At 38.7% G+C, this 25,277-nt stretch overlaps 1 protein-coding gene across 4 annotated transcripts; it reads right to left on the bottom strand.

Moving 5' to 3' along the window:
• Window positions 1-6,071: 6,071 nt before the first annotated feature.
• Window positions 6,072-24,121, bottom strand: LOC132264437 (calcitonin gene-related peptide type 1 receptor-like). Of its 4 annotated transcripts, none has more exons than XM_059764651.1 (11): window positions 23,554-24,121; window positions 14,050-14,221; window positions 12,956-13,066; window positions 12,712-12,818; window positions 12,522-12,613; window positions 10,127-10,253; window positions 9,473-9,699; window positions 8,699-8,872; window positions 8,500-8,623; window positions 8,156-8,278; window positions 6,072-7,119 (listed from the first exon to the last, which is right to left on the bottom strand). In XM_059764651.1, exons 2-11 carry the CDS (start codon window positions 14,156-14,158, stop codon window positions 6,880-6,882), a joined length of 1,434 nt encoding a protein of 477 aa, XP_059620634.1. In that variant the 5' UTR covers window positions 14,159-14,221; window positions 23,554-24,121; the 3' UTR covers window positions 6,072-6,879. The 4 variants fall into 4 exon arrangements, with proteins under 4 accessions (XP_059620634.1, XP_059620633.1, XP_059620635.1 ...); XM_059764650.1 differs by having other exon boundaries at window positions 23,402-24,121; XM_059764652.1 differs by having other exon boundaries at window positions 7,004-7,182; window positions 23,402-24,121.
• Window positions 24,122-25,277: the final 1,156 nt, after the last annotated feature.

Below are 25,277 nucleotides of genomic sequence, written 5' to 3' on the forward strand. Positions count from 1 at the left end.
GTGACAAAAATCTGTCTCACAAGAGCACAAAAAGCACGTTCATTTGGTCAAGTGGGGAAAAAAGTGGTTTGGGGTGAATTAGTACATGTGCCATATAGTGAATTTAGTCTATACGACATGAATTCGCACATCTTTATCCAGATTTATTGCCGGCGGGAGCTTTTAATAGAATTTGTAGAAAAAGCTCGTTAACTGTCATGAATGTGCACACGATGGGAGTGAAATATGCTAGCCATTTCCGTGTTAAGTGCTGAATTTGATTCGAAAATGGAAGGAAGTGATTGACAAAAAATAATATTCATTCCATCATTTATATCCCAATTTTTCACATTTTATATTTTGCCATATTTTTCTTCCTCCCAGCGTTAAAATATTATTTCTCCTCCACACTCGCGGATTCACCATGAAGTTTGGGTTCAATCTCACGAGCAATATTCATTAACAAAATACGGAAATTCTCTTTTTTTTTCCTCCTATCGCGTGTTTTTTCTGGTCAAATTCAATTTCCCTCCGCACTATTGCTCTAAAATCGCGCGGGCTTCTCTTGGGATAATTTCATTTATTTATATCCATTCATTACGTCAAATATTGCTTTATGACTCTCTGAAAAATAAACAAGCAGATTTACATTGAATTATTTATTTGGAGCTCCTCTATGGGGTTTACTTTGGCGTTTCGCGCAAATTGGTAATGTTAGCGAATCTCGCATCGGTTGTGTGATCATTTTCGCGCGCGCAAAACATCTTCCGCGATCGTGATCGCGCACAGAGACTTTGCAAGAGAGTGCATTAAGCACAGCAAAGTGGAACGAATTCAGCCCAGCTTGAATTCAAGGTGAGCATTTTCAAGATCGTGGCGAAATTGAATTAAATAATTGATGGCAATCAGTGTGAATGGCACAGAAGATGCACACGCGTTGGCGTTTCGGGAAACTTTTGCCACATATGTGAGATTGACTTTGCTCTGCCATGTTCTGGTGTTATCAATTCCCCTTCGCTTGTATCTTTTGACTTTAGAGACAGGCACTTATCAGGAGTCCTCAATCGAGAGCACTTGTGCGACAAAGTCAACACGCTTTGTGCAAAATCATCTGCAGGAGACTCTCTCGTTTATTCCAGCTTATGGAGGAGACAAAGGAAATCTCTTCCATCAATTCATTTTTGGGTTGGCGCGCGGTTTATTCTAATTTCCATTCACATACACTCGCCCCAGTGTTGGGGATTCTTTTTTTGGCATGACGAGGGGCGGAGGAGCTCGAGATATTTTCAGTCTTCCCTCCTTGTTTCATCGAGAGACAATCAATCTATCATGATGGCGTTTTTCTACCCATTTATTGATTAATATGAATAGCTTTTACACCCGCCCGAAGCCTTATTTTCACCCCCTTATTATGTGCGTTAAGAATACAAACTTCATTTTCAACACTCCGCATTGCTTGGCTGACTGGGAAATAGGAAAACTTTAAATTAGTACTACAATATTTTATAACTTTTTTCTCTGTACGCCAGAACACTGTCTCGCCAAACAAGGTTTATTATACGTTTATTACATATAAAAAATCATCCATCCTTTCGGTAATATTTTCCCTAGGATTTCCATAGCCATTAAAAATTCGAGCAGTTGCCGGTCTTTCATATTTTATAGTCGACTAACTCATGAATTTGAGATGATACTCCGGAATGGGCGACGTTGGGAAGACGGCACGACGTAAGAAGTAATCTCGTCTCCAGGCCATTTTGCATGAGAAACGATAATTCGTGTGATTTATGAGCCTCGGAGAGAAGTCTAGTTTCTATTGCACGGTTTGTCCAAATAGTACTGAATTGAATTATGGTCTATTTGTGCAGTGAGCAAACAATGCTTTGCCGCACACACACAATATTTTCCACAGTAATTCCTTGTGGTGCAAAACAGATAAAGTGTGGAGAGTTTCGTACGTCCTTCTCGCCTCTTCGTCATATCTATTTGGCATGGATTTCGCCCCAGAGAGAAAGACGCGCAAATCTCCGTTGAGGAGGATGTGCGGTGTATTTTCTAAAATTAGACACTTATTGAATTAAATCCTACGAGAGTGCTAAACAACAAACTAGTGCAATCTTTTTCTGGCGCCCACCCACTTTTCTGTATACACTAGACAACATCTAATGCAAATACACGCACCAAGAGACCCCAATGGAAGGAGTCAAATTTGCATAAATATCATTATATTAACAAGATACACGCAATCTAAGCGCGCGCGTAAATGTTTTCTGCAGACATAAAAAAGCACACAAGGGAGAGCAAATATCTAGGACTATGAGCTTTTGGTGTGTAGAAGAAAGTGGAGGAAACAGAAATGACTTTGGGCTTTCCTGGGATGATAGCATCGAATTCAAGCGGAGGTCGTGAGACAGACATTGTAAATAGTGCTTATAGGGCATTTTTCTACACCAAATACAATTGTGAAAAAAAACATAGAAGAGAAAAGGAGGTTTTGCGTTGGTCCATCAGAAATTGGAATTCGAATTTGAAGGCGAGAAAAGGGGTTGAAGAGACGGCATTTTTAATTAACTCCCCGGGCAGATATTTATGTGAGGAAAATTACCAGTAAATTTCCCCTTTTGGGGAGTATCGAAGCTCACCATCTTCTCGCCCAGTTACCAACTGAAATTTTCCTTTCATTGTTTCTCTTCATCATCTCGAGTGGAACGATGGAAATCGTTAACTTTCCATTTCTATATAACAACGTTAGTTTATGGATTTTAACCCCAATGACCCTCTCAATGGAAGGCACGTAGTCTCCTTACACTATATTTCACTCAAGCCACCTTTCCATTCCACTTTGGGGGAGAAAACAGCAAAAGAATGGTCGCAATTTCTGCGTCAATATCATCTGCAGTGAATTGTTTTTAATCCACCAAGCATATTCCTCCGAAATAGTCCCATCAAATCTCATTCATCATCTCAAGTATCTCGAGTTTCTCGCGTAGACTTTCTGTTATTTCACTGGCGAGACGGAAAAAGACCGCAATATTCCAGAGTGTTTTACTGCTTGTGATAAGTTTTATCGATATCCGATTTTTTGTCCCGGAATTTCCCTCAAACTCCACGCAAATCGAATAAGGTGAAAGCAAAGATTGCGATGTGCGGAGATTTTGATAGTGGCGCTATTCTCACATCTAAAACCATTCTTAATGCTTGGCGCTGAAAATCTCCCTGATTTTATACCCAAAATCCTCAGCATTTTCGCTCATATCCTTTGCAAAATCTGCCAATATGCTTCTCAAAGGTCGTTTCCCGGCTTTTCCCGGCATATATTTTATCCCAAAAGCCAGATTTATGATGATCCCTCCTTAACCCATCTTTTAAAACCAAATTGGATGTTACCCAGTGAATCTATAGAAAATAATATCAATAGAATATGCACAAGAAATGACATGAAAATTGATAATATTCACAGTGTGTGGAAAAATTCAATCATATTTCAATACAGACTCAAAATGTCCAATTTTCCGTTGGTGCGAAATGATTTATCAAATTAACTGACGTTGGTTTGCGCCTTTTTGATTTTCGCCAAATTTATTGCATTCGCCGAACAGATTGTAATTCATCAGCATGAAATGGAATATAAATTGTATTGATTGTAATTAATTAAGTGAAACGAGAAAACTACTGTGTGAATTCACGTATTTCAGGCTTATCGATTCAACGGTGGCAGTAAATGCTGGATGTCTTGCTTATCTGTGGAGTGAAAGGATTTATTTTATTGTGAGAAATTTCCTCTCATAGGTAAACATCGTAGACGATATAGACAAAGACTTGCGGTTCAGCCAGGGAGGTTTTCGTGCCATGAATAATTCCCTTCATTAACTTTTTATTATCATCTCGTGTGTAAGTAGTGGGCTTACTGACTGACCCATTTAAGTGCTCAAGCAAACTCCGGCACGCCGCGCTGAGGCATGACGAAGGGAATAAAGTTCATGAGCTGGAAGAGAAATGTCATTGTGAATTGTAAATATAATTAGAGGGATGAAAGTCACGGGGAGCTTCACACAAGCAATTCGCCAAATCAATTGGATCGCCTCCGGGCGTATTTCTTTCCTTCGTTTCCTCCACATGAAGATGTTCGACGACGAAGGTCCAGAGCTTTCTCATCCCCATCGTCACATGGGCTACACAATATGTGACATTCGATTTGTTTTTTTCCCTCCCATCGCCGATGTCTGCAGGAATTTATGTTTTTTCATCCATAGGCCCGTCCCTTGAGCACGTGAATTTCCACTTGATTGATCCGCTTGGGGAGTTCTCCCAACCCTCAATCGATATTCCATATACACACTGCGACATTGGGAAGTATAAAACTCTGCGTGCAATACAGAAGGTGTCGGAGCGATTAATGATTAAGGGATTTCCACGGGAGTCAAAGAGGCTGGGCGAGAAAGGTGAGCTCAACTCTCACAAAAGCCCAGGGAAAAGGTGAAACCAGTGATAAGGGATGAAATGGTGTGTTGTCAGGTCGAGTGTAGAATTACTCTGATAAAGAAGGTAAAAATTAAATTTCACCAAGAACTGTCAGGAGAGATTCCTGTAATCTTCTGGATTATTGTACAATTTGAAAGCACCCAGACACAATGGCTTTGCAGATAAACAATTTATTTCCCTAACACTGTCTTAAATTTTTCCCAGCGCAAAATATCCATTTCACTCACGTTCCAAAAAGGAGTATTTTCCTACCTGTTGAATTGCTATGATAGAAATAATCTCATACATCCACGGATCTTAGAAATTCCATCCATTTCTTCACAGCGCGACGACGACGAGAAAAGCTCCAAACGTGCTAATTGAAAACTTTCTCCTTGAGAACTTCCTGCATAATTAATCAATCACTCTGGGAGCTAAAAAGACAAACTCAAAGAGAGTTTCTAATGGATTTTTCCTAAGATATTGCGTTATCGTGAATTTTAAGCGACATTCTTACTTACCGAACTGCGTGAATTTTGTGCGAAAATCTTGACCAATGAGACTTTTCTGGCGGTGTCAATGGCCCCTTGGCGAATTAAATTCACCATCCACCACTCGAAGGTGACGAAGCATTCCCACTTCTTTCCCACAGTAAAAGTGTGACCCTTAAATTTTCAAGTGACCTCGGATATTTCACGATATGTTTAATATTTAATTTAGCAAGAATAAAGATGTTTCCCATATTCGCGGAACAAATCAAATCACTAATGTGCTATTCATCCATGGGGAAATGCTTCTTGTCTCTCTTCTCACCATCAACTTTGTCTGGGATTTGAGGGACGTCGTGAAGGTGATTTAGATGTGAATCTTTTTGTTCGAATTTCTCAACTTCTCTTCCTTCATTTCTTGCCATGATAAAGTTAGTCATTGCTCTCGGATGATGCAGAAAGAGAGAGATTGACAAGACTTTGGCTGTGGCAGTGAAAGAAATCCGAGATTTATTCAATTTCACGGGAAATTTAAACTTTCCTTTTGCACAAAATCACTCCACACAATTCTTCCAACATTATTTCAACTTGTGTTGCTGAGGCCGATGTTATTTCCATTATTATTTTCCATGCAAATAAACAATTTCGCCGGTGGACGGAGGAGAAAAAGAAACAACGAGGTTGTAAGGGTATTTTTGGACGTGAATTTTTCTCAAATAATAAATATCTCGATGGGGTGGAGGAAAAGCCTTTGCTTAATTTTGCGTAATCGTCGAAATATTTTGGGTGTGACAGCTATTATTTCCCCATAATAAATAAATTTCGATGTCATTTGATTATTTATGTGCTTCAAAGTAAATTGATTCTGTGCATATTGCGTATCATTTGGGAATAAATTGTTTGCACATATATAGAGATGATTATGCAATAAACTGTTTTGGCAATATTGTTTGCTCTCGATTCAATTGCAAATTTACACGTGAAATTATCTTCGGGACAGTCGCAAGAGACTCTCTAAAGCACAAATTGCAGTGACAGAAAATTAATTAAAATGCCAGCTTAGAAAAAACATACAAAATCAAAATACTTTTTATTCCATAATCTATTTTTTTCAGCATATTTCACACGACATTTCTTTTCCACTTCATTTTGCAACTTTTTTAATTTTCTATCGACACATTTTTTACAATTTTTTTCTCATATTTTCTTGATAAGCACTCTTCAAAGTTTTACATTCAGTTTATCATTAAATTAAAGCGTAATTTATGTACACGAATATCTTCCTGTTTCACATTGTATTAAGACGCAATAAATATCTTCTAAATACGTAGTAACATTAAATTCGTTTCCTTTTAATTTCTGCTCATCACAAGAGGCATTTCAGCTGTCTTGAATGTCTGCAGAGGAGTTTTAGAGTCTTCAAATTGATGATTTTTTTTGCCTCTTGTGATTGGATTATTTCTAACATCCATGATGGTATATTTATTATACTTTTGTAGTTACAATTTACTCTGAACATTCATGAACTCAACAGTTTGATATTTTCTTAGGAAAGAAAATTATTGAAACTCAAAATTTCTCTCCCTTGAACAAAAGTCAGAGAAAAATATATCACAAATATATATATTTTTCAGTATTTTCACGAGTTGCCTCACAATTTCCATTTCAGAATGATGACTACAAACCTCTTGAGAATGGTCAATAATTTCCTAACTATTTTCATTCATAAAAGTTCTAAATATCTTCTAAATACACGCAATAAAATTCAGTATCTTTTTCTCAACACTTCTTTTCTCCCACCCCTAAATCTATGGCACTTTGGAGGTTTGTTTGTGTTTTTTTTCCTAAGAATTGTCCCCGCGTTTTAAGTTGAAAGAGCATTTTCTTCTATTCATTCTGCGGTAGAGCCGCAAAGTGCGTCCTTCTCTTGACTCGATGGACGACATTTCCACTACAGATGATCATCCCTTGGCGACGGTGGCAATGGATTTGTGTTGCTGGTGAATGTCACTTTGTGGCTGCCTCCATTGGCCGTTGTGCTGGTGGAGGGATTCATGTTGTCGGCGATTGTCTCGTGGTGAATGAGTGACTCTTTGGCGTCCTCTTGGTGAGTGACCGCTTGTGTTCTTGTCACCAATTCGAGACGCTCATTGTGATTATCATCGTCCACGGAGCTGCCGTTACCTGCGCTCTTATTCAACTCTGTTAGTCAGACCTTCTCCTCACCAGGAACTTGTGGAGCACATCGCACAAACTGCAAGCCGAGCGGCTACATTGAAATTAACCAAATCCACCTTACGTGATGGTCGAATCTAATATCTACAACACTGTGAATTCCTCTAGAGAAGTCTCTCTTGGTGACCTTTCACATCGTACATTCCTCTACTTTATATCAATGCTTTCCATCTTCTCTCTATCTAGCCAATTGTATCTCGTTTCAAAGAAGTATAAATGATTTCGTGTAGAGAAGAGACTTGCAATAAGCATGCATTCAAATTAATAAATAATATATACTTAAAGAGAAAAATCCGACTGAAATGAAATGAAAAAAATTAACACATCTTAATCGATTCCTTTTGATTTGAAGAAAAAAGTCTAAACATTTGTGTGACTGTCTTGTAATTTTGTGTGTTAATTCAAATCTCTTCTCTAGCATAAAACCACGAGAGATTCCACAATACAAGTTCGGCAAAATGCTCTCTTACGCAGTAATACAAATAGCAATTCAGTATACAATATATTTTGCAAGGATTGTACACAATCACATGATGTCAAATTGGACATTGCAGAGAAAATTGTCATGCATGTTCTTTCTCTAAAGTGCAATAATACGTTCTGCAGAAAATTGAATATGCTGTACTTCCTTTTCGCAGAATGCAACTGAGTGATCTATTGACATGAAAGCTGGTATTTACTCATGGACTCTCGTCATCATCGTGGTATTTACTCATGGAATCCCTTTCTTTGTGGTGCCACAACACCGCAATCCAAGAAAGCGTCACATGTGTGTGATATTACGGATGGAAGGGTTGAAGGAACAAAGTCGAGAACACAGAGCAGAGAGAAGAAATTTCAAAGTGAATTGTACGAAAATTCTCCTTCAACAAGTCTAATATTGTGCTTTGTGAATGTTGGCTTATATAAATTTTCTTTCGTTGTTCGGGGATCTTGAACTTGGCTGAATTTAATTCTATATTCCAAGGCATTAATTAAACAACTTTACTTACCGAAACTTGGGTCGCCGTGTATGAATTTGCCCGTGGCCGAAAAAACAGTGTTCGCCATTTTCGCTTGACCTGAGCCATCACTTCGCCATTGAAGAAGCAGAACAGCGAGGCGACGCACAAACCCTATATATACACATATAGAATGTTGAGGGTGGCGAGAGAAAAAATAACCTTTATCAATTTATAAGGATCATCATGTTTTGAGGTGCTTTAGCGCAAAAATTCAAGATGCTCCTGAATAATTGCACAGCATTTAAAATGTTAAGCCTTTCAGTGGGGGTGATTAAATATTTTACAGGGCCGCCGGCGGGGGGAAGAGAAAACACTTTAATAAAGAGCTATACCTGAAATGAGGCCGTAAAAGCTGATACAGTCTCGTAAACGCGCTCCCACGGATGTCCCGGCGCCGGACGAAAGGGTGTCAAGATGTATTGCAGACCCAGAAGAGGAACGAGAAGGAGGGTGGCCCTGAATGAGCGATTTTACTAATTAATCAAAGGAAAACTTGGGATGATTCTGCAGCGATGGGCAAAGAGTGCTGACCTGAATGCCTGCAGCACGGTCCTGGAAGGTCCTCCGCCTTGTGGCCCGGCCGGCGCTTTGAGCTTCAGCAGCAGCACTCGCACAATGTTGCAGAGGAACAGGAGATTAAGTAGCATCGATATGACCACAGGTGCAACAAGTATGTTCGTGTACGACGTCTCATTGGCCCAACACCTGCCATTCAGCGCCGCACGATGAAGTGGGATTAAGAAATAAGTGAAATTAGTGTAGTTGCAACTTTGCTGATGGCTCACTTCATGGGCTATCGGATTAGTGAGGGATAAATTCAATATTACAGAGACAAATGCGCTGTTCTGCAGCTCATGGAGTTCATGAGTTGTGCATTACGGGGTGAATTGTGGGGGGAAATTCACGGAGAAAAATTTCCTACACTGATGTCTAGGCATTTCAAATGTGTAGATTTCACACATTCGCATGTGTGGATTGAATAGGTTTATATGACAATCGGAAATGTCTAATAGAACATCAGAATACTCAGAAGGAAATATGAAGGATCAACAAATATCTACACAAAAATGTTGTAATGAAATATGAAAATGTGCAGAATTTTGCACATTTTCAAAATGTGCAGAAATCTAGTAATTTTCAAGTGCATTTGAACTATGTAAAATTGAGTTCTGCTACACATTAAAAATGTGGTAATATCTGTACATTTGATATGTCTGAGTCCAGACATTTCAAATGAGTAGATCTCCGGAATTATAAATTCTTCTCAGTGATGAATGAGAAACAAAGTGTGGCGGAGGAACTCACTGCACTGTGTCTGTTTCATCTCCGTGTAATCCTCTTAAAAGTCCATACTGCACTATGACAATGGCAGGAGCGCCCCATCCCAGCCAAATGAGCCACTTCACGAGCTTCTTCTCCGACACGAACGCCGCCACGAGGACTGTGTGAAGGTAGAAGCCCTCGCAGAGCATCCAGGCGTAATTTGTGAGGAGAAAGTAGTGGAGCACCAGGTGGAGCACGACACAGCCAGCCTATATGAATGAATAATATTTTCACTCTCTGCTCTGGCAATGGCGAATTACAGAATGTGCGTTCTCGCATTTACATACATCCATATATTACGTGAATTTTTGTTGAATTTTTATCATAAAATGAAGGAAAATACCGCCAGGCGCGTGTAAACACACACTCTCCTGGCGCACACAGGATAACTCTTACAGCAGATTAGAATTTTAAAATATGCTCTTTATAGTTAATATCGTCTGTTCTCTATCCCTAAATCAGGCTAATAAAATTCAGAAAGACGGTGCACGAGCGGATATTCTGCCAAGACAGCGAGAAAAAGGCTGTCTTCCTCGCCAGAGGTGCCAAAGGAAAAGCACATGCTCAACAAATATTCCCACATATACAGCATGCAAAAAGGGAAAACGTGACGTGAAGATGGTGAATATGACTCACTTCATTTTGCTCAAGAACTTCTGGTGATCCTAAGACGACTCGATACCAGAGCAGCCACAGGGAATTGTTGGCGGCGAAGGATGAAAACAGATTCATATGTAATGTAATTCTGGAACACTTGAGGGACCTGTTGAATAAATTTTAGCATTCACAGAGTTGTGAGAAAAGCTGTTTGACTGAGTACACACCCTCGATGAGGGGATGATATAAAAGGAGAAATAGAACACATCCCTTTGACAATAAAACAGACTATATATCTGACGAATTGGAGTGGTGGGAAAATGGATAAAAATATGATCTCATTAATATTTATTAACCCACATCGTCACGATGAAAATGGAATTATTTTACGATTATAATCTGGCTCTTTGGATTATAATGTGAAATGGTTATATGAAGTCGTATAATATTTCATTCATGATGCGGAAATTCTCAGTTTTCGTGATATACGTGCTCAGAAATTCTTTTACGTATACATATAATTCCTCCTCTCACATTATACATAATAAATAAAATGACGAAAAAGTGAGTAAAGTGAAAGGGCCAGTTAGGAATATCCGGTGTTTCATTATAATAAATTCTCGTGATAATGCAGCAAATTCGCCCGGATACGAAACACTTCAAGAATCGCTTTTGTGTCCCTTTTGGTTGGTGTGAATTGATTTCTTTTGATAAAAAGCACAACGTGGGAATATTTGCATTCACCTTGAAAGGCGACAGAAAAGCTTTTCAAGAAGTCTCACTGTGCTTTTGACACTGCTAATGTGCATATTTATCATTTCTCTGTGTGATTTCCATACACAAAAAAAAGAATGCAAATTCCACTTATCATCAATGCTGAGGGAAACTGTTGTTGCCTTTGTTAACGATCTGAGGTAATTACTGTGACCTCATGAGATTATTAATGGGATCCAATTGCGTGACAAGGATTGATCCTGTAAAATAAGTCCCCACAAGAACTCTGAGCAATCACAGTCTGTAACACCTAATATGAATTACACTCAAGTATACATAGCTGCAATGCCATCGGGTTATTAATCACTTCCACGTGTCACCAGATGAAGCATTACATCCCAAGGGAAGACGAGTGACGCTCAGATTCCATATTTGTTACAAATAACACCGTTGACGCCACTGCAATTGATTCACGGGCGAAAATGCTCGCTACACACCTCACATTCTCTATGCACATTTCCATATTGTGAGATGGAGTCGCCGGGATGTCGGAAGTATACATATCACGGCTATAGTAAATTGAGATGTTCACATTTCACAGCAAATTCACACTGTGAATTGAGCATTGTGACATCAATAGTGTCCATTGGCATGCAAAAATGGGGAAAAAGTCACTTCTTTTTTGCAAATAATATCATCCACACATTGAATAACATTCCATTTCAACGACTTAATCGAAAAATGTGAAAAGTCAGAGTTGAAATTTAGCTTAATCCTCAATAATCCTTACAATCGTTTATTAGAATTCTAATATTGCTCTGAAATAATAATTTTCTGACTATTTTAATTGATTTTAATTGAAAAATTTTAAAATATTTCTTTCCAAAATTGTTTCTTAATAGTCTTTTAATAGAGTGGAAAATTCCTAAAGCGTAGAATTAATTTGAGTTTATCAAAGAACTGTTTTCATGCGTTTGATTGCAATTTGAAGCAATTTTCGCTGATAAAATGTACGGTGAAAATTGGACTTTTCATCGTTTTCAATTCACCCGTCGATTTGCAAAGCTCTCTTTTTATTCAAAAGCACATTAAACGACATCAAATGATTTTGTAGGTCAACTAAGTTATTCATACTTTTGCCACATGATAAGACAAACCAACTGTCTTCACCACCCTTCCCTTTCGCCCTCGGGGTGGAATTCCTATGCATATGTGGCATTGCATGAAAAATCAATTAACATCAATGTGCTCTGTGAATGAAGAGAGAATGATGTGGGACAAAAGAGTGGGAAGCCGTAGAAGAACGCTTCTGCGGAGTAACGACAACCTTTTGAATGACGCCTCGTGTGCTCTGTATTTATGCCATCAACAAGACTCAACGACCTATCGGATGTTTAAAGAACACACATGCATACATATGATGGAGGGACTGATTAAAAATCAATAGGGAGATACTCAGAATAGCACATTACAGATTTTCAGTGGGATGGTGAGTGAGTGAAAGTATTTACATTTCCCATATTTCACCCATGGAGAATGGCTTGATTTGATTGCAGAGAGCGAGTCAGAGCGAAAGTGAGTCACTTTCAATTCAACATTTTCATCATTAAACAGCTTTCTGTGTGTGTGTGTTGATGGAATTGGAGAAGCGAGTGCAGAAAGGGATGTGCCTATGTGGATTGCAGGGTAATCAACAAGAAAATGTTAGCACTTGACTCACCTAAAATAGCCTAAAATCACTAAAGACAGCAGGATGGCAATCAGGGATATCGAGTATCCTGTTTCATATATTAAATTGACTTGCTGCCTCCACTGAAAATCATAAGTGAGCAGAGAAGAACAAGTTTGTATTGGCTTCGATGGGAAACTAATTTACGGCAAAGTTTGGCAATTTATATCAAGGCACTTACTTCAAAGTCATCGTAATTAACGCACGTTGTGTAGTTGGACCACGTTTTATTTGTGAGAGGATGCTTATACCAAACTCCATCCGAACTGCATTCCTTGTGGGCATAACCTGCATTTCATTACAAAATATACAAAGTGCTGCTGTTGGACAATATAACTCAACACTGGCGCAACTATTTTGCCACATTCTTCAGCTGGTAATTTTCAATGGCAATTAGTTTACATATTTGTGGACATCAAACTTACGTGCTGGATCGAAACCTGTGACGAATTCTGGACATGGAGCAAATGCTGCGGTTCCTGCTGGCGTGTTTGGCCAACACAGCCATCCATCAAATGTTCCCGGACAATATGTGCCTGTTCAGCAAATGATATCAACACGGAATTATTGCAAAACACACCAAACACCGCCAATATTTGAAGAATTTCACAGTCACGGAGTGCAATTTGTTATTTAAAGCATCTCCACTGGCGGCAACTTATTGTGAATGATGTGCAAAATCTATTATGTTGCGCTGAAGTGCACGTGAAATACAAATAAGGATGAAAATGTAATTTGTTCCTGCATCCGGATATCCTCGAGCAGGAATGCTTGTGTGACATGCACATAAATAAATATATGGCAAAAGCAAAATTCTCGAGTATTCTCTAAATTTAATATCGCAGTGAAATGTAAACTATTTGAGTCAAATACAACAATAAAAATAGTTAAACAAGTATATAAACTCGTTGAAAATTGTCAGGTTTTGTGTGTATTGAATGCCCAAATGCGATTTATAGTGAATGGGAAAAACCTGTAGCGCCAAAGTTTCCAGCAAAGAGCTTTTTCTTATTGATTGCGGCGCATTTAGGATCTACATTGAATGAGCGCGGTTGGAAATGGGGCTGTTTTCTCCCACTTACACCCTCTGTCGCACTCTGTGGTTATTCTATGACACCTTCTCCACGCCCCCGAACGACAATTGCTATATATATTGAATTTAACACACATGAAAAACAACCCAAACGACAAATATACGAGGCAGACTGCGATGATGGCGTGAACCACCCTCTGATCCCGTCGCCTTCCTTGACTCTCAATCAAAATGAAAAGTGGCGGGTGAAGTGAGATGGAACAGTCTATGTATAGAACAGGAAGTCAACGGGGAATTCCCCAAACAATATATGTATTCGAAGGATTGAGATAATCGCTTGGGGCATTTATTGAAAGTTATTTATATTTCATATGATCCCACTGGGGATATGAAACATATATCTTCTATTTCTCCGTCCTTGCGAGACTCACCCCAAACGCCACAATGTCATGCTAGTGATAGAATTTAAGTGAAAATTAAGCTCACCGTCCTCCATCGTGCTGGTGGATTTGTTGAGCTCCTCCAGACACTCGAGGCGCTTCTGCACCAGCGGATGTTCAGTTGTGGTCGTGGTTGTGGAGCTGGAACTCATCATTTTGCCTCTTGTGCCCTCCTCAGCTGGTGGACTCTGTCCGCAGAGAAAAGCCTCTGTCCCTCACTGTGGACGATAATTCCGGGATGAAATGCATAAAAAGAGATGAAGAAGAATATAACTTTTCCCCGCACTAAAGCAAATATTTCGGCCCGATTGATTTCCTTTTATTACATTGGGAGGAGCAAAAATCACGTAACTCGCAGAGGACTTTATTATCCTCTTGGGGAAAATCAATGTGAATTAGCAGCAGAAAAATCCCCCACAATAACTCCTCTTTTGCCTCTGCCAAGGAGGAGATAACATGCCTGAAATCTGTGACACTTGAGGCACTTCTAAAGGTCATTATTGTGAGGTTATGAATTCTGTCTAACAACTTCTTCTTGAACTAATTTGAACCTAATTTGGTTAAAATTCTATAATAAAAACCTGTTTAAGAGCAAAACATAACCCCAAAAATGTCATTTGAGTATAGAAGAATGTCTTTTCGTTAGCAAAAAGCAAATTCAAGCTCACTATCCTGTGAAAACATTACAATATTCACTATATTTACTCATTTCAAGGTTTAAAATGGTCAAAATTAGTCCAAAATCGATTTTAAAGCTGAATTCATAACCTCACAATTTTTTCAGAACTTTCCTAAGCATTTTTCGAGGAGAAATCTAGACAATCGAGACTCTAATTTATCATAAACCCACTTAGGAACAGCAGAATCAGTTTTTACAATCTTTTATCTAAGCATTTGAAGAATTTAGGCTTCTTGAGACGGAAAAACCTCATTTAAATTGTGATAAGTCAGAAATTCGTGCAATAAACAGTTGAAGGAGTCTAAAAAGCAATGAAAAATGCATTTGAAGGCGTTCAGAAGAGGCTAAAGTATTAAATATTCAGCGCAGAAATTGTGGCGTGTACAGATTTCAGGCGTATTATCTCCCCCTTGCTGCGAGGGTGCATGAATTCTGCTTCAGCGGGTGAAAAGCCAAGAAATTGCAGCTCGGAGCCAAACAGAAATTCCGCTGTCTCTCTCCAAAATGCACCCCAAAGAGACATCCTCATAATGGCAATGTAAATATTTTAGGATGCACTCAGTGCGCATCACGTCTGGAGCTAATTCGTCATTGATGGGTTGACTTGCATGGAATTTGTCAAATAATAATGCTCCTTGGCAACCAATTTGACGCCGGGCACATAATTTCATTACGCGTCGTGTGCGTGGGATTCGCATGTGCGCGTGAGCGATTTAATTCGCGCGCTGACGAGCAAATTGTTGACAATTTCTACATTAACACACTGACCGCCGCGCGGCAGATCCACATTTTGATTACAGAAAGAGTCTCCAAGGAGTGCCACAGTGTCTGTCGTGGCCACAAACTTTATTGCCTCAATCTTCATCATATTTTACATGAACTGTAGACACATTATTCCCGTCCCGTGTCACTCCTTCAATCTTTACGACGGGGACAGCTGAAGGTTAATCACTGCTTACATTGAACATCACCAACATTTCGCATGGTTTTTCCGAGAATTTCCCTGCAGAGCAGCTCATCTTTCCACTTTAATCAAACTAATGACTCTCAGTGCTAATTCAGTGAGGTTGCAAACTTTTAAAAACATCAATTTCTGCTAGAACAATTTTGCATTCAAAGTGTTTTCCACTCTCAGCTACTGAAACGCCTCTTAACCTACTCATCAGTGATGAAACGGGGGAAAACTCAGTGAGAAATGTTTGTCACTTAACTCCTTGTCAGACAGAAAAAAGATATAATTTTTAAGGTCTCTCTCTCTCTTCCACAAAGTACAAGTTTTTCTCTCTTCTTGTTCGCTTCGGTAGAGGAGAAATTTGTAATTAGAAAACTTAATTATCAAGTTCAGAATTAAGCACAAATCGAGAAATCCAATTAAATTTAAACAAACCGACACAGTTTATTTATTTGTGGCTATTTCCCTCACCATTTAGTCTCCTTTCCACCATCTCAGCGCGAGAGATGGAAAAAGACTTTGGAAAAAAAACGAAGAGTGAATTTGCGCATCTCTTGGGATTCAAGTGTGGCGGCTGAAGTCAATATTGTGAGGAAATTGCAACACTCAATTATCTCGGTTTAGCCCCACTTAGCCCCAGTATTGTTGTTACTCGTGATACTTAATTAATTCCTGGAATCATCATGGGACACCACTCGAAGGGATCTTCCCCGAGGAAACTTCTCCGATGCAAGAATGCTTTCGTAAATGTGAAAATTCTCAAACTTCTTCCCAGACTTTGAAGAGTGACAAACTCTCCAATTGAAATCTGCTGTTGACACTCGAGTTTCACGGAGTAATTATATGTCCTGCAAAAGAATGTTGACCCAATCAAGTGCACAAAACTTCAGACCTTACAGCGTTATTTGATGAAAAGTCAAGTAATCTCCATGCAAATATGAAAACTAATTATGTGAATTGTCTCCATGAGTCCCCTTGGGAATTTATACAATATTGTGCTTCTGGAGTGTGATCTAAATTTAGCTTTCTCAAGAGACCCAAGGTAGTTTGCAAACTTCCCGTGAGATATTTCATCAAGAAAAGTCATAAGTTTCAGTTTAGGCATGAAGCAGAGCTCTTAGAATCAACACTTGGAGTTATTTTGACAACCCCAATTTAAACTAATTAAACAATATAAGATGTGTTTCACGGCAAAATAGTGTTGCTCTCGAAAGTTTTGGCAAATTGGCAGAAGAACACATTAAGTATTTATGTGTATATAGCGATATATTGAAATCAATTTGGCATGGAATTCCCCATAAAATTCCACCCCCAAAACATAATTTCAAGAGTGAAACTCTCAAGAGGAGTCGGTAAAATAGACAAACGGCAATGATCTTGTTTTCAGGTGAGATTGTAATTTGGTTTAATTTCAAGTGAGAACAACGAAAAGGCGTATCATATACATATTTATTAATGACAAATTAGTGCGTCAGTTGTTAGCAATTAAGAGTGCTCAATTCCCGACTATTCTGCACCACATTCGAGGTATCATTCTGAGCCTTGAATTATTCTATCGCCTGAGCACGTTGCCACCAATAAAAATTGTACTTAAGAGAGAATTAAGCGAGGCAGAAAAACAATTTGGGCCATTTTGAGTCCCGCCGATTTGGGCGCCCCACACAATTTCGGATGCTGAGAGTGGCAAAATGTATTGAATTAAGCTGTTTACTTTTTCGCCAACACTCTCGTACATCACAATTGTAAATATTGAGAGGGGCGAGAAGAGGTGTTTTGACTCACTATAAGGTCCATTGCCAAGACGGAGATCATCAAAAGGAAGTTTACGAGTGTCTATAATTTTTCCAGCGCTCATTTTTCACTTTTCCTCCACGCACACATGAGCGCATCGCGGAGTCTGTGTTCGTTGGGGATTTAAAATAGAACCCCATTCAGTACAACACGCCAAGGGGGAGATAATAAGCCCTAAATCAAAAATTGTGATGTTATGAATCCACTCAAGAAATCCTTCTTGGAATAATTTTAATCCTGTCAAACTTTGAATTATTAAGTTGAACTTGCCATTTTAAAGCACGAATCGTGGAAATAACTAAGAAAAGACACATTCTGCTAGACTAAAATGATATTTTTGAGGTTATGATTGACTTTCAAGCCTTTTTTTCAACAAATATGAACTTTTTTCGAACAAAAAAGCTCAAATCTGCTGAGAAAGAGAGAAAAATTCATTGCTTTAACACAAATGTGATGATCTTGAGGGTTTTTTTAATCAATCATATAACCTAAAAAAGCAACAAATCGATTTTTCTAGACACTAAACACTTTCGTGAAGTTTTACACCACTTCCAACCACAATATCTCCCCCTTGCAGCACACTTTCTCAAATACAGCACAAACAATATGGAGAGCATTGCAATAATTTCCCCGCATTAATTCTGTCTAATTTCGCATTCTTGCACTCCAGTTGGATTGATAAATTATCTCTCAGCAGAAAAATCCATTCTTTTTCGCTTGTGTGTTTATAAGATGAGCACAAACACGAGTGGCGAGCAAAAGTGGGTGAGAAAGAGAGAGAACTTAATTAATAGTTAAAGATGTTACACATTTTTAATAAAAAGGTGTATATTCCGCTGAAATGGTGTGGGATAAGAAAATAATTATCTGAGTGTATAACGAAGGAGATTTATGAGACTTCACCGCGCTATAAAACCCAATATAAAGCGGATCCATTGGCGTAAATATTTGCTGTTTTTTTAGTATCTCATGTGATAAGATTCAATTTTCACACATATACAATCTCCTCAACGGTGGTTTTCCACACAAAATTTCATTCTCTCTTTTCTCTTCACTTTTTAAGATTTTATCACTTCACCATCAAATTGAATGCATCGAATTTTCCACAACGTATAAATTTACCTTAAATGCATATAACAGAGCCATATATCTTGTTTTATATAAGGGTGTAAAATACGCTCTCGAAAGGAGGAGCAAAAGGATGCGCGTGTTGTGAAGAATGTATTTTCATGATGATTGATTGATCGCGGCGGTAATGATAATTTCTGATGCAATTATCAAGTCATAAAGTGTGGTTTTTATAAGAATTCACTCTTTTGCAGAATATCAACGACAATGTTTAGCAATAGTGTGTGTGTGTGTAAGAAGCAATCTATCGAAATTGAACCACTAACATAATTTAAAACATGCTCATAAATAACCGACATTTGGCAAATTAGCATGTCTATAAATTTTGTGTCTAAAATGAACTAAAGTGGCCGTTAATTATACATATTTCTATTTATATTTACATAGCAATTATGATCAAACAGAAGACACGACAGTGATAATTGCTGGCAAATTAGTCCATCACATTTCTCAGAGATTTTAAAGTGGTTTGTCTTTTAGCGTTAGTTTTTGCATAAAGCACGAAGTGAATCATATCGAAACAGTGTCGAAGATTAATATTGCTGATATGATGAATAGAGCAAGAATGGAAAACGCATGTTATTCCAATCCCACACGTGCAAATGGGAATAATTCTCTTAGGGCATATTCATTCGTTGCGAAAAATTTCAATGCTAATTCATATGCACTTCATATAGATTTTCTCTCTATAATTACCAGCACAGATTTCATTCAAATTCATCGTTATGCCATAGACTGAATGTGTGTTTTATGTAAATTCACATTAAAGCATTTCCTCTATCGATTTGTGAGGGAAATTTTAAATAGATAATAATCAAAATTGTGCAGACTAATTTTGCGCCGCACACACAAAGAAATCAATTATTGTCTTCTCAATTGCTTTGAGGTGTGAGATGGAAGAAATGCTCTGCGTGATGTTTGAGCAGAAATTGTCGCCACCACATAATCATTGATAAGTCAGCTTTTACGGCGTGTATTTTCTGGTGGAATATTTGTTGTGTCGTTGCCATTGTTGGTTGGGAACGACAACAATTCACACCTTGTGGAGAGAATCATAACACGCCGGGATGACGCGAGATAAGAAGTCCACAAAAAGTGATGATGAGGCCAAACATCAAACAAATTAAGTCTTGTGATTTCTTCTCCGTTCGCATTACAAAGTGTGAAATTACAGCAAAATTTCTCGTGAACAACTTTTCACTTCTTTTTTCCACCACATTCTTGTACTCATTACTGTTGCTTCCGGTCGGTGGTGAATTTCCTTTCTCAAGTAACGCGCCTCCTTTTTGTCGTCAATCGCCTCACTCAACGTGAGCTCTTGCTTTCGAAAGAGAAATATTTATAAAGTCTTTTAGCGATGTTTACATGCAAAGACATCTCTCTTGGGGCTTCGGGAAAGAGAAGTCTTCCAACCTTCAGTGTTTTTGTTCTTCACATCCCGCAGGATACATATTATATGCATTGTATCAACTAAAAGTATATAATATTTTCTCAAGTGAAATGGAACTTAAAGACAATGGATTTATTGTATGAAATTTATTCACTCTGTCGCGTCATTTAATATTCATGATGCAATTTCACTGCACTCCCTTCTTAATTCCGCATGCAAAATGCGCTCAAAATCTTATCTACTCATCATTCACGTAATGCAATACGAGAAATAAGAGCCACCAAGTCGTATTTTGCAGTCCATTTTTCATTATCATATTCTATTACTCAGCGCAACTTGCTATTGTACAGAATCACTCTTGAAGATGTATAGTTTCGACACTCTCTCCAGACAAATTTATCACCATTTTATACGAAAATAGTTGGGTCATCGCACAAACTCTAATAATGCACTTTAAATTGACTGACGTCTCTTGAAGAAGCCTCACTGAATTGGCGAAAATCACAAGGGGAAAATCAATCACGATTTCAGATCACAAACTTTATGATTATTCAATCATTTTTTGATTATTTTCTCCACATATCGCCGCCAGGGGGCAGCAGTTTAAACTGTTAAAGCATGTGGAAATTCCGATTGTATTTCTCTGTGGTCAGAAATCATGATTTCTACCCTTTTATTCTAAATTATTCAAATTTTTAATCAAATTTAGATTCCAAAATTCGGACCTTGATTTTCTCCTTGGAAAATCAGTAGAATTGTTTGAATATTGAAATTCCTCATTGAGAGGAGAAAGAAAAACATTTGAAAACTCTTGTAATTCAAGTCAATTTTCGTTTCTTATGGCTTTTTTTTTCTTGCGCGAAAAACTATTTATAGTTTCTGTTATGATTAATTTTCTTCTGTCTGAGGCTGTTGAGGTGAGTGGCAAACAAAGAGAAGTATAAATAGAAATAATATTTCTTTCGACATAATGTATTACCTAGCGATTAAAGCCTGCAATTGCGATGCTACTTGAATGCTTTGTGTGTTGGCCTTCTGATAAAGTGCCATCATTGCCATGATTACACTTCATGTTCATGAAGAAATGCGAGGATTTACCTAAAAGCTTTTCTCTGTGGGTGGAAGTTTTGAGATTATAGTGATGGCTCACAGAGCTTTCCACCAGCAGTTGCGGTGTAATTTGAAATGTTCTAAATATGAGATACTAATTATTCCCGGATATTATGCCATTAATAACAGCTTCAGAAACATGCAAAGAGCATTCTGCGCCATAAAGAGGACATTGATGCTATGAAATCATCCACTGGCATGAACTTCAATGCAAAGGTTGATCACCGACATACTTTTGCCATACATTATGTGCATGTGCATGAGCATGAGGGTATCATAAGTACGGAGTGTACTTTGCGCATCCGAATGACAATGAATGGCCAATGAACACTCCACAATCCTATGAAATGTATTGATAGTTCAATTGGACGGTCTTAAGTTCCTAATCTGAGCACAAATTGGAGTCAATTAAGGGCCAATGTGACGCGACTTTGCGTGGCACAACAGACACTCTGGACAATGGGGGGGCGAATGTGCGCCTCTTCGGTATCGATTAGTCCTGTGCAGACTGAAAGGCACAGCAGGTGTCGTTCGCGATGGTGCCTTTAATTCTACGGCGTATCCTCAACCTGTTGAATGTGGGACCTTCCCATCGGGCCAGTTGCCACGAGAGTAGCGAGTATAACTTTTAAATTAGTCCCACATTTTGCACCACGAGCGCTCGGTGGGGTTGAAAATTACACTTAAGAACATCGTAGGGTGGACGCTTAAATATCACCGGGCGTCAGGCGAGCGGATTAAGCTTTAATGGCTTCTTTAAAAATGGGTGAAACACTCAGCGCAAATTTTATCAACACAAATTCACTCCACTCGGGATGTTTCGTCAATAAATGAGCAGCGAAGACTAATAATCAATTCGGTCCATTGATACCGAAATGCGTTGCGAAATTACACATTTGGAATATGACACGATATTTAATTGGATGCTCTAATTGGGACGTAATGGGGATGAAGAAGGACCTTATTGTTTTCACTACCCCCGGAATCCATTACCCGCCTCTCGCACAGAGATATTGTCGAGTCTCTCTTGCAAAGTGCTGTTTCCGCTCGATGGGCGGAAATAAGGTGGTAATTTCCCTCATATATGCAAAATGAGAACTTGTATAATGGCATTTTTGTGATTTTCACTGACACTTCAGAGCCTCCAAAGGGTGGAGAGTGACAACATTCTCTCAAAAGATCATTAAGCATATTATGCTGAGTAAGTGGTTGACATTTTCCGGAACACTCCGTGACCACCGAGATAGGAAGACGAGACAAGAAAGGTCTCATGGTCTTGTGAAGTAATATTAAATTCACTTGGCACCACTATGAATAATTAAATAATTTTACAGTCCACAAGGGGATGTTATAAAATGGTGAAAATAACGACGCCACACTATTGAGTTTATTGTGGTTGACTTTATGTGGGCAGAAAATTTTACGGGATGAGTGAAAACACACCGCAAGATCAGTTATGCACCATCAGAGATTTTATTAAAAAAAAATTTCCTCAATGCATAAAATTATGATGGGAATAATTGGTTCATTTCCGAGCCGAAAATTGGGGATGTATTTTGTCACTGAGTATAATTTATTAATTTTGGCTTTTCACACTTCAGCGGATGTTCCCCGCGCAGGTGATGATTTATGCAATCATCATTATCAGTGACACAATATTACTTTACATATGGCTGATAGTCATGCAAAAGAGATGTTTTGAGCTCGAATCATTGCTGGCAAAAGAGGTTTCTCCGCTTTATTGGATGCATTTTTGACCTTTGGATGGCAAGAAGAGCTCCTGTTTGTGCCGAAGACACTCGAAATGCTACACAAAAAGCATGTTTAGTGACACTCAACGGCTGATAAGTGGATCACATTGTCTCGTTTGCGAATGGGCGTAAGTCAGCAACAATGGCGAAGCGTCTCAGGAGGGTAATTAGAGCTAATTTATGTTACAATAGATCAATTCACTAAGTAAAATCATCTGAAGGCCTAATGGGCAATGTTGATGCAATTATGCGGAAGAATTCCTATTAATTCCACACATGGAGCAATTTTTAGACACACTCGCCACTAATATGATCAACCCAATTCCTTTCCTTCTTCCCCAATATGTGATGTAACACGCAAATTTGAACGTGACTTAAATAATTTCTCATTGGTCTCAGCACGAAAGCGCTCTATTACAACCTTTTTTTTCAAGAGCGAATTTCTTCTCGTGTGCGTTGGCACGGGAAAAATCTTTTGCGCGCATTTTTCTCTTGATAAAGAGTCACGATATTAAGGCGGAACATTCTTTTTTTAATCTCTAAAATGAACGGCGCGAGGAGTGCTTTGCGTGTCTTGGACGGGACAAAGTGTCTCACCTGGATCTGTGCGATGGACGATGACGACTGGACTTAGTTTGGTGACTCTCTTCGGAGATGCTGATCGTCAAAAGTGCACCGGTTTCACCCACATGACGATTAAATTGGGTGGCTGAACTTGACACGAATGATCCCAATTTTTATGTGCTCACCAGGTGGATTATAGACACACCGAGAGTGTAATTTCAGTTAATTAACAGATTGCACACTTTCAAATTCAATTAACACCAATGCCAATACAATCGATCGCTTGAACTCTCTTGCATCCAATATATTGTGCCACGATTAACACTATCATATGGCTTTTCTTGCGCTTAAATGTCACCTCACTTGCGGCAGTGCCACTTTTATGACTTATCAATATTTTTTTCGCTTCTTATTTGTTTTGATTCGCACTTTACAAACTCCGTGGAAAAAAGGAGAACTGCAAAAACACAATTTTAAATGTCAATACTGGTGGTGTGTGATAATAATCTTGAAGAGGCTCTTCACCCAGTCAATGAAGAGGCCTTCTCATGCTTAAGGAATTCTTCTCCGGAGTGAGTAAATGGGAACACATGCACACGATTTAAGCCAGACGACGGTCGCAGAGTGACTGAGATATTGAGATTGCCAGAGCCAAATGGAATTCCCTCTGAGGCCAGAATTTATTCTGGTGTGCGAATCCGCGTCACAAAGTGAACTCACCAGTATCACAAACGCCCGCGTACTGATATCCACTGCCTGATGAAGTGAACTCCGAGACACTGGCAACGGAAAGTGCTTGCCGGAGTGGAAGCCGTTGAGCTTTTGAACTTCTCCTCGAAATCGGCGCGAAGAGAGTGGAAATGTGTGCCGCAAGCGGAGAGAATTCTTTTTCTCAAACATCACATTCACCCCCAATTCACTCTCCATTGAGAGCATACAAATGCACAAACGCGCCTGAGAGGCATTTCCCAGAGAGAGAAAATATACAGTCAATTAGGTGTGTGAGCGGGAGAGAGAGAGAGCGCGCGCTAAAAGCTCTCCCGAGAGCGAGAGAGAGAGAGAAGCATGGGAAAGTGCAACGCACAATTTTATTAGGCACTGATAAAAAGCTGTATTATGAAAAGCTCTTTTATGCTCCCATTTTATATTAAATTGAGGTTATTCATTTTAGAAATTTTCCTTCACACTGAGAATTTATCGCACGATGAAACACTTTCTCACTTAATTGTAGAAAACTTTCAGTGGCGTCGTCTTAATTTATGCCTCGAGATGGGAAAGAAATGTATGCATGAATATATCAAGCAGAGAGACATTAGCAGTTGGAATGGAAAATTAAAGAATCGACCTTCGCGGATATGAGAAAAAGAGAAATTAGCATTATTATTTTTCCATTTTCCACCTGAATTCACTGTAATGAAAGTGTGAAAAGTTTCCTTCTCCTCATGACGTCTTTTGCAAGCGGTGTACAATGAAAGAAATACTGATGATGATGTCAATGATTGGATATTATGCGTTTGTCTATGTGGGAATTTTGGGGAAACATTCTTTATATGGAGGGTAAAAGAGAGCTTTTGACGAAAGAAGTGCCCAAACAATAAAATGAATGCTTTTCTTATCGATTCTTACAACTGCGGTCAATGTAAGAAATTTAAATCGAATTCTCGAGACGAGAAAGGCGAGATGTTCTCAAATTTAGTATCCAATCGTGAGGAGAAATGATGTCTATTTGAATTGGCAGTGAAAACAGAAATAGATGGTGGATTTTCAGGACTTCAATAGGAAAATTTATTGCTCAAACTGGTGGTAAATTTAACTCTTGTTGTTCTCTGCTTGCCAAAAGATCTTTCTCTCTCTAAAAATATCTCCAACTCGCAAGTCTAGATAAGGTTTAGCGCTGGAAGATGAGATT

The sequence above is a fragment of the Phlebotomus argentipes genome, unplaced genomic scaffold, assembly GCF_947086385.1.
Source record: "Phlebotomus argentipes unplaced genomic scaffold, Phlebotomus argentipes genome assembly contig_35, whole genome shotgun sequence".
NCBI classification, from domain to species: Eukaryota; Metazoa; Arthropoda; class Insecta; order Diptera; family Psychodidae; genus Phlebotomus; species Phlebotomus argentipes.

Bases quoted from the DNA above. Each gene is read 5' to 3' on its own strand.
- LOC132264437 (XM_059764651.1), bottom strand. From the start codon at position 14,158: ATGATGAGTTCCAGCTCCACAACCACGACCACAACTGAACATCCGCTG. The intron at 13,067-14,049 runs GTGAGCTTAATT...TTTGCTGAACAG, and splicing joins CACCAGCACGATGGAGGACG to GCACATATTGTCCGGGAACA. The intron at 8,279-8,499 runs GTATAGCTCTTT...GTGTATATATAG, and splicing joins CTTTTACGGCCTCATTTCAG to GGTTTGTGCGTCGCCTCGCT.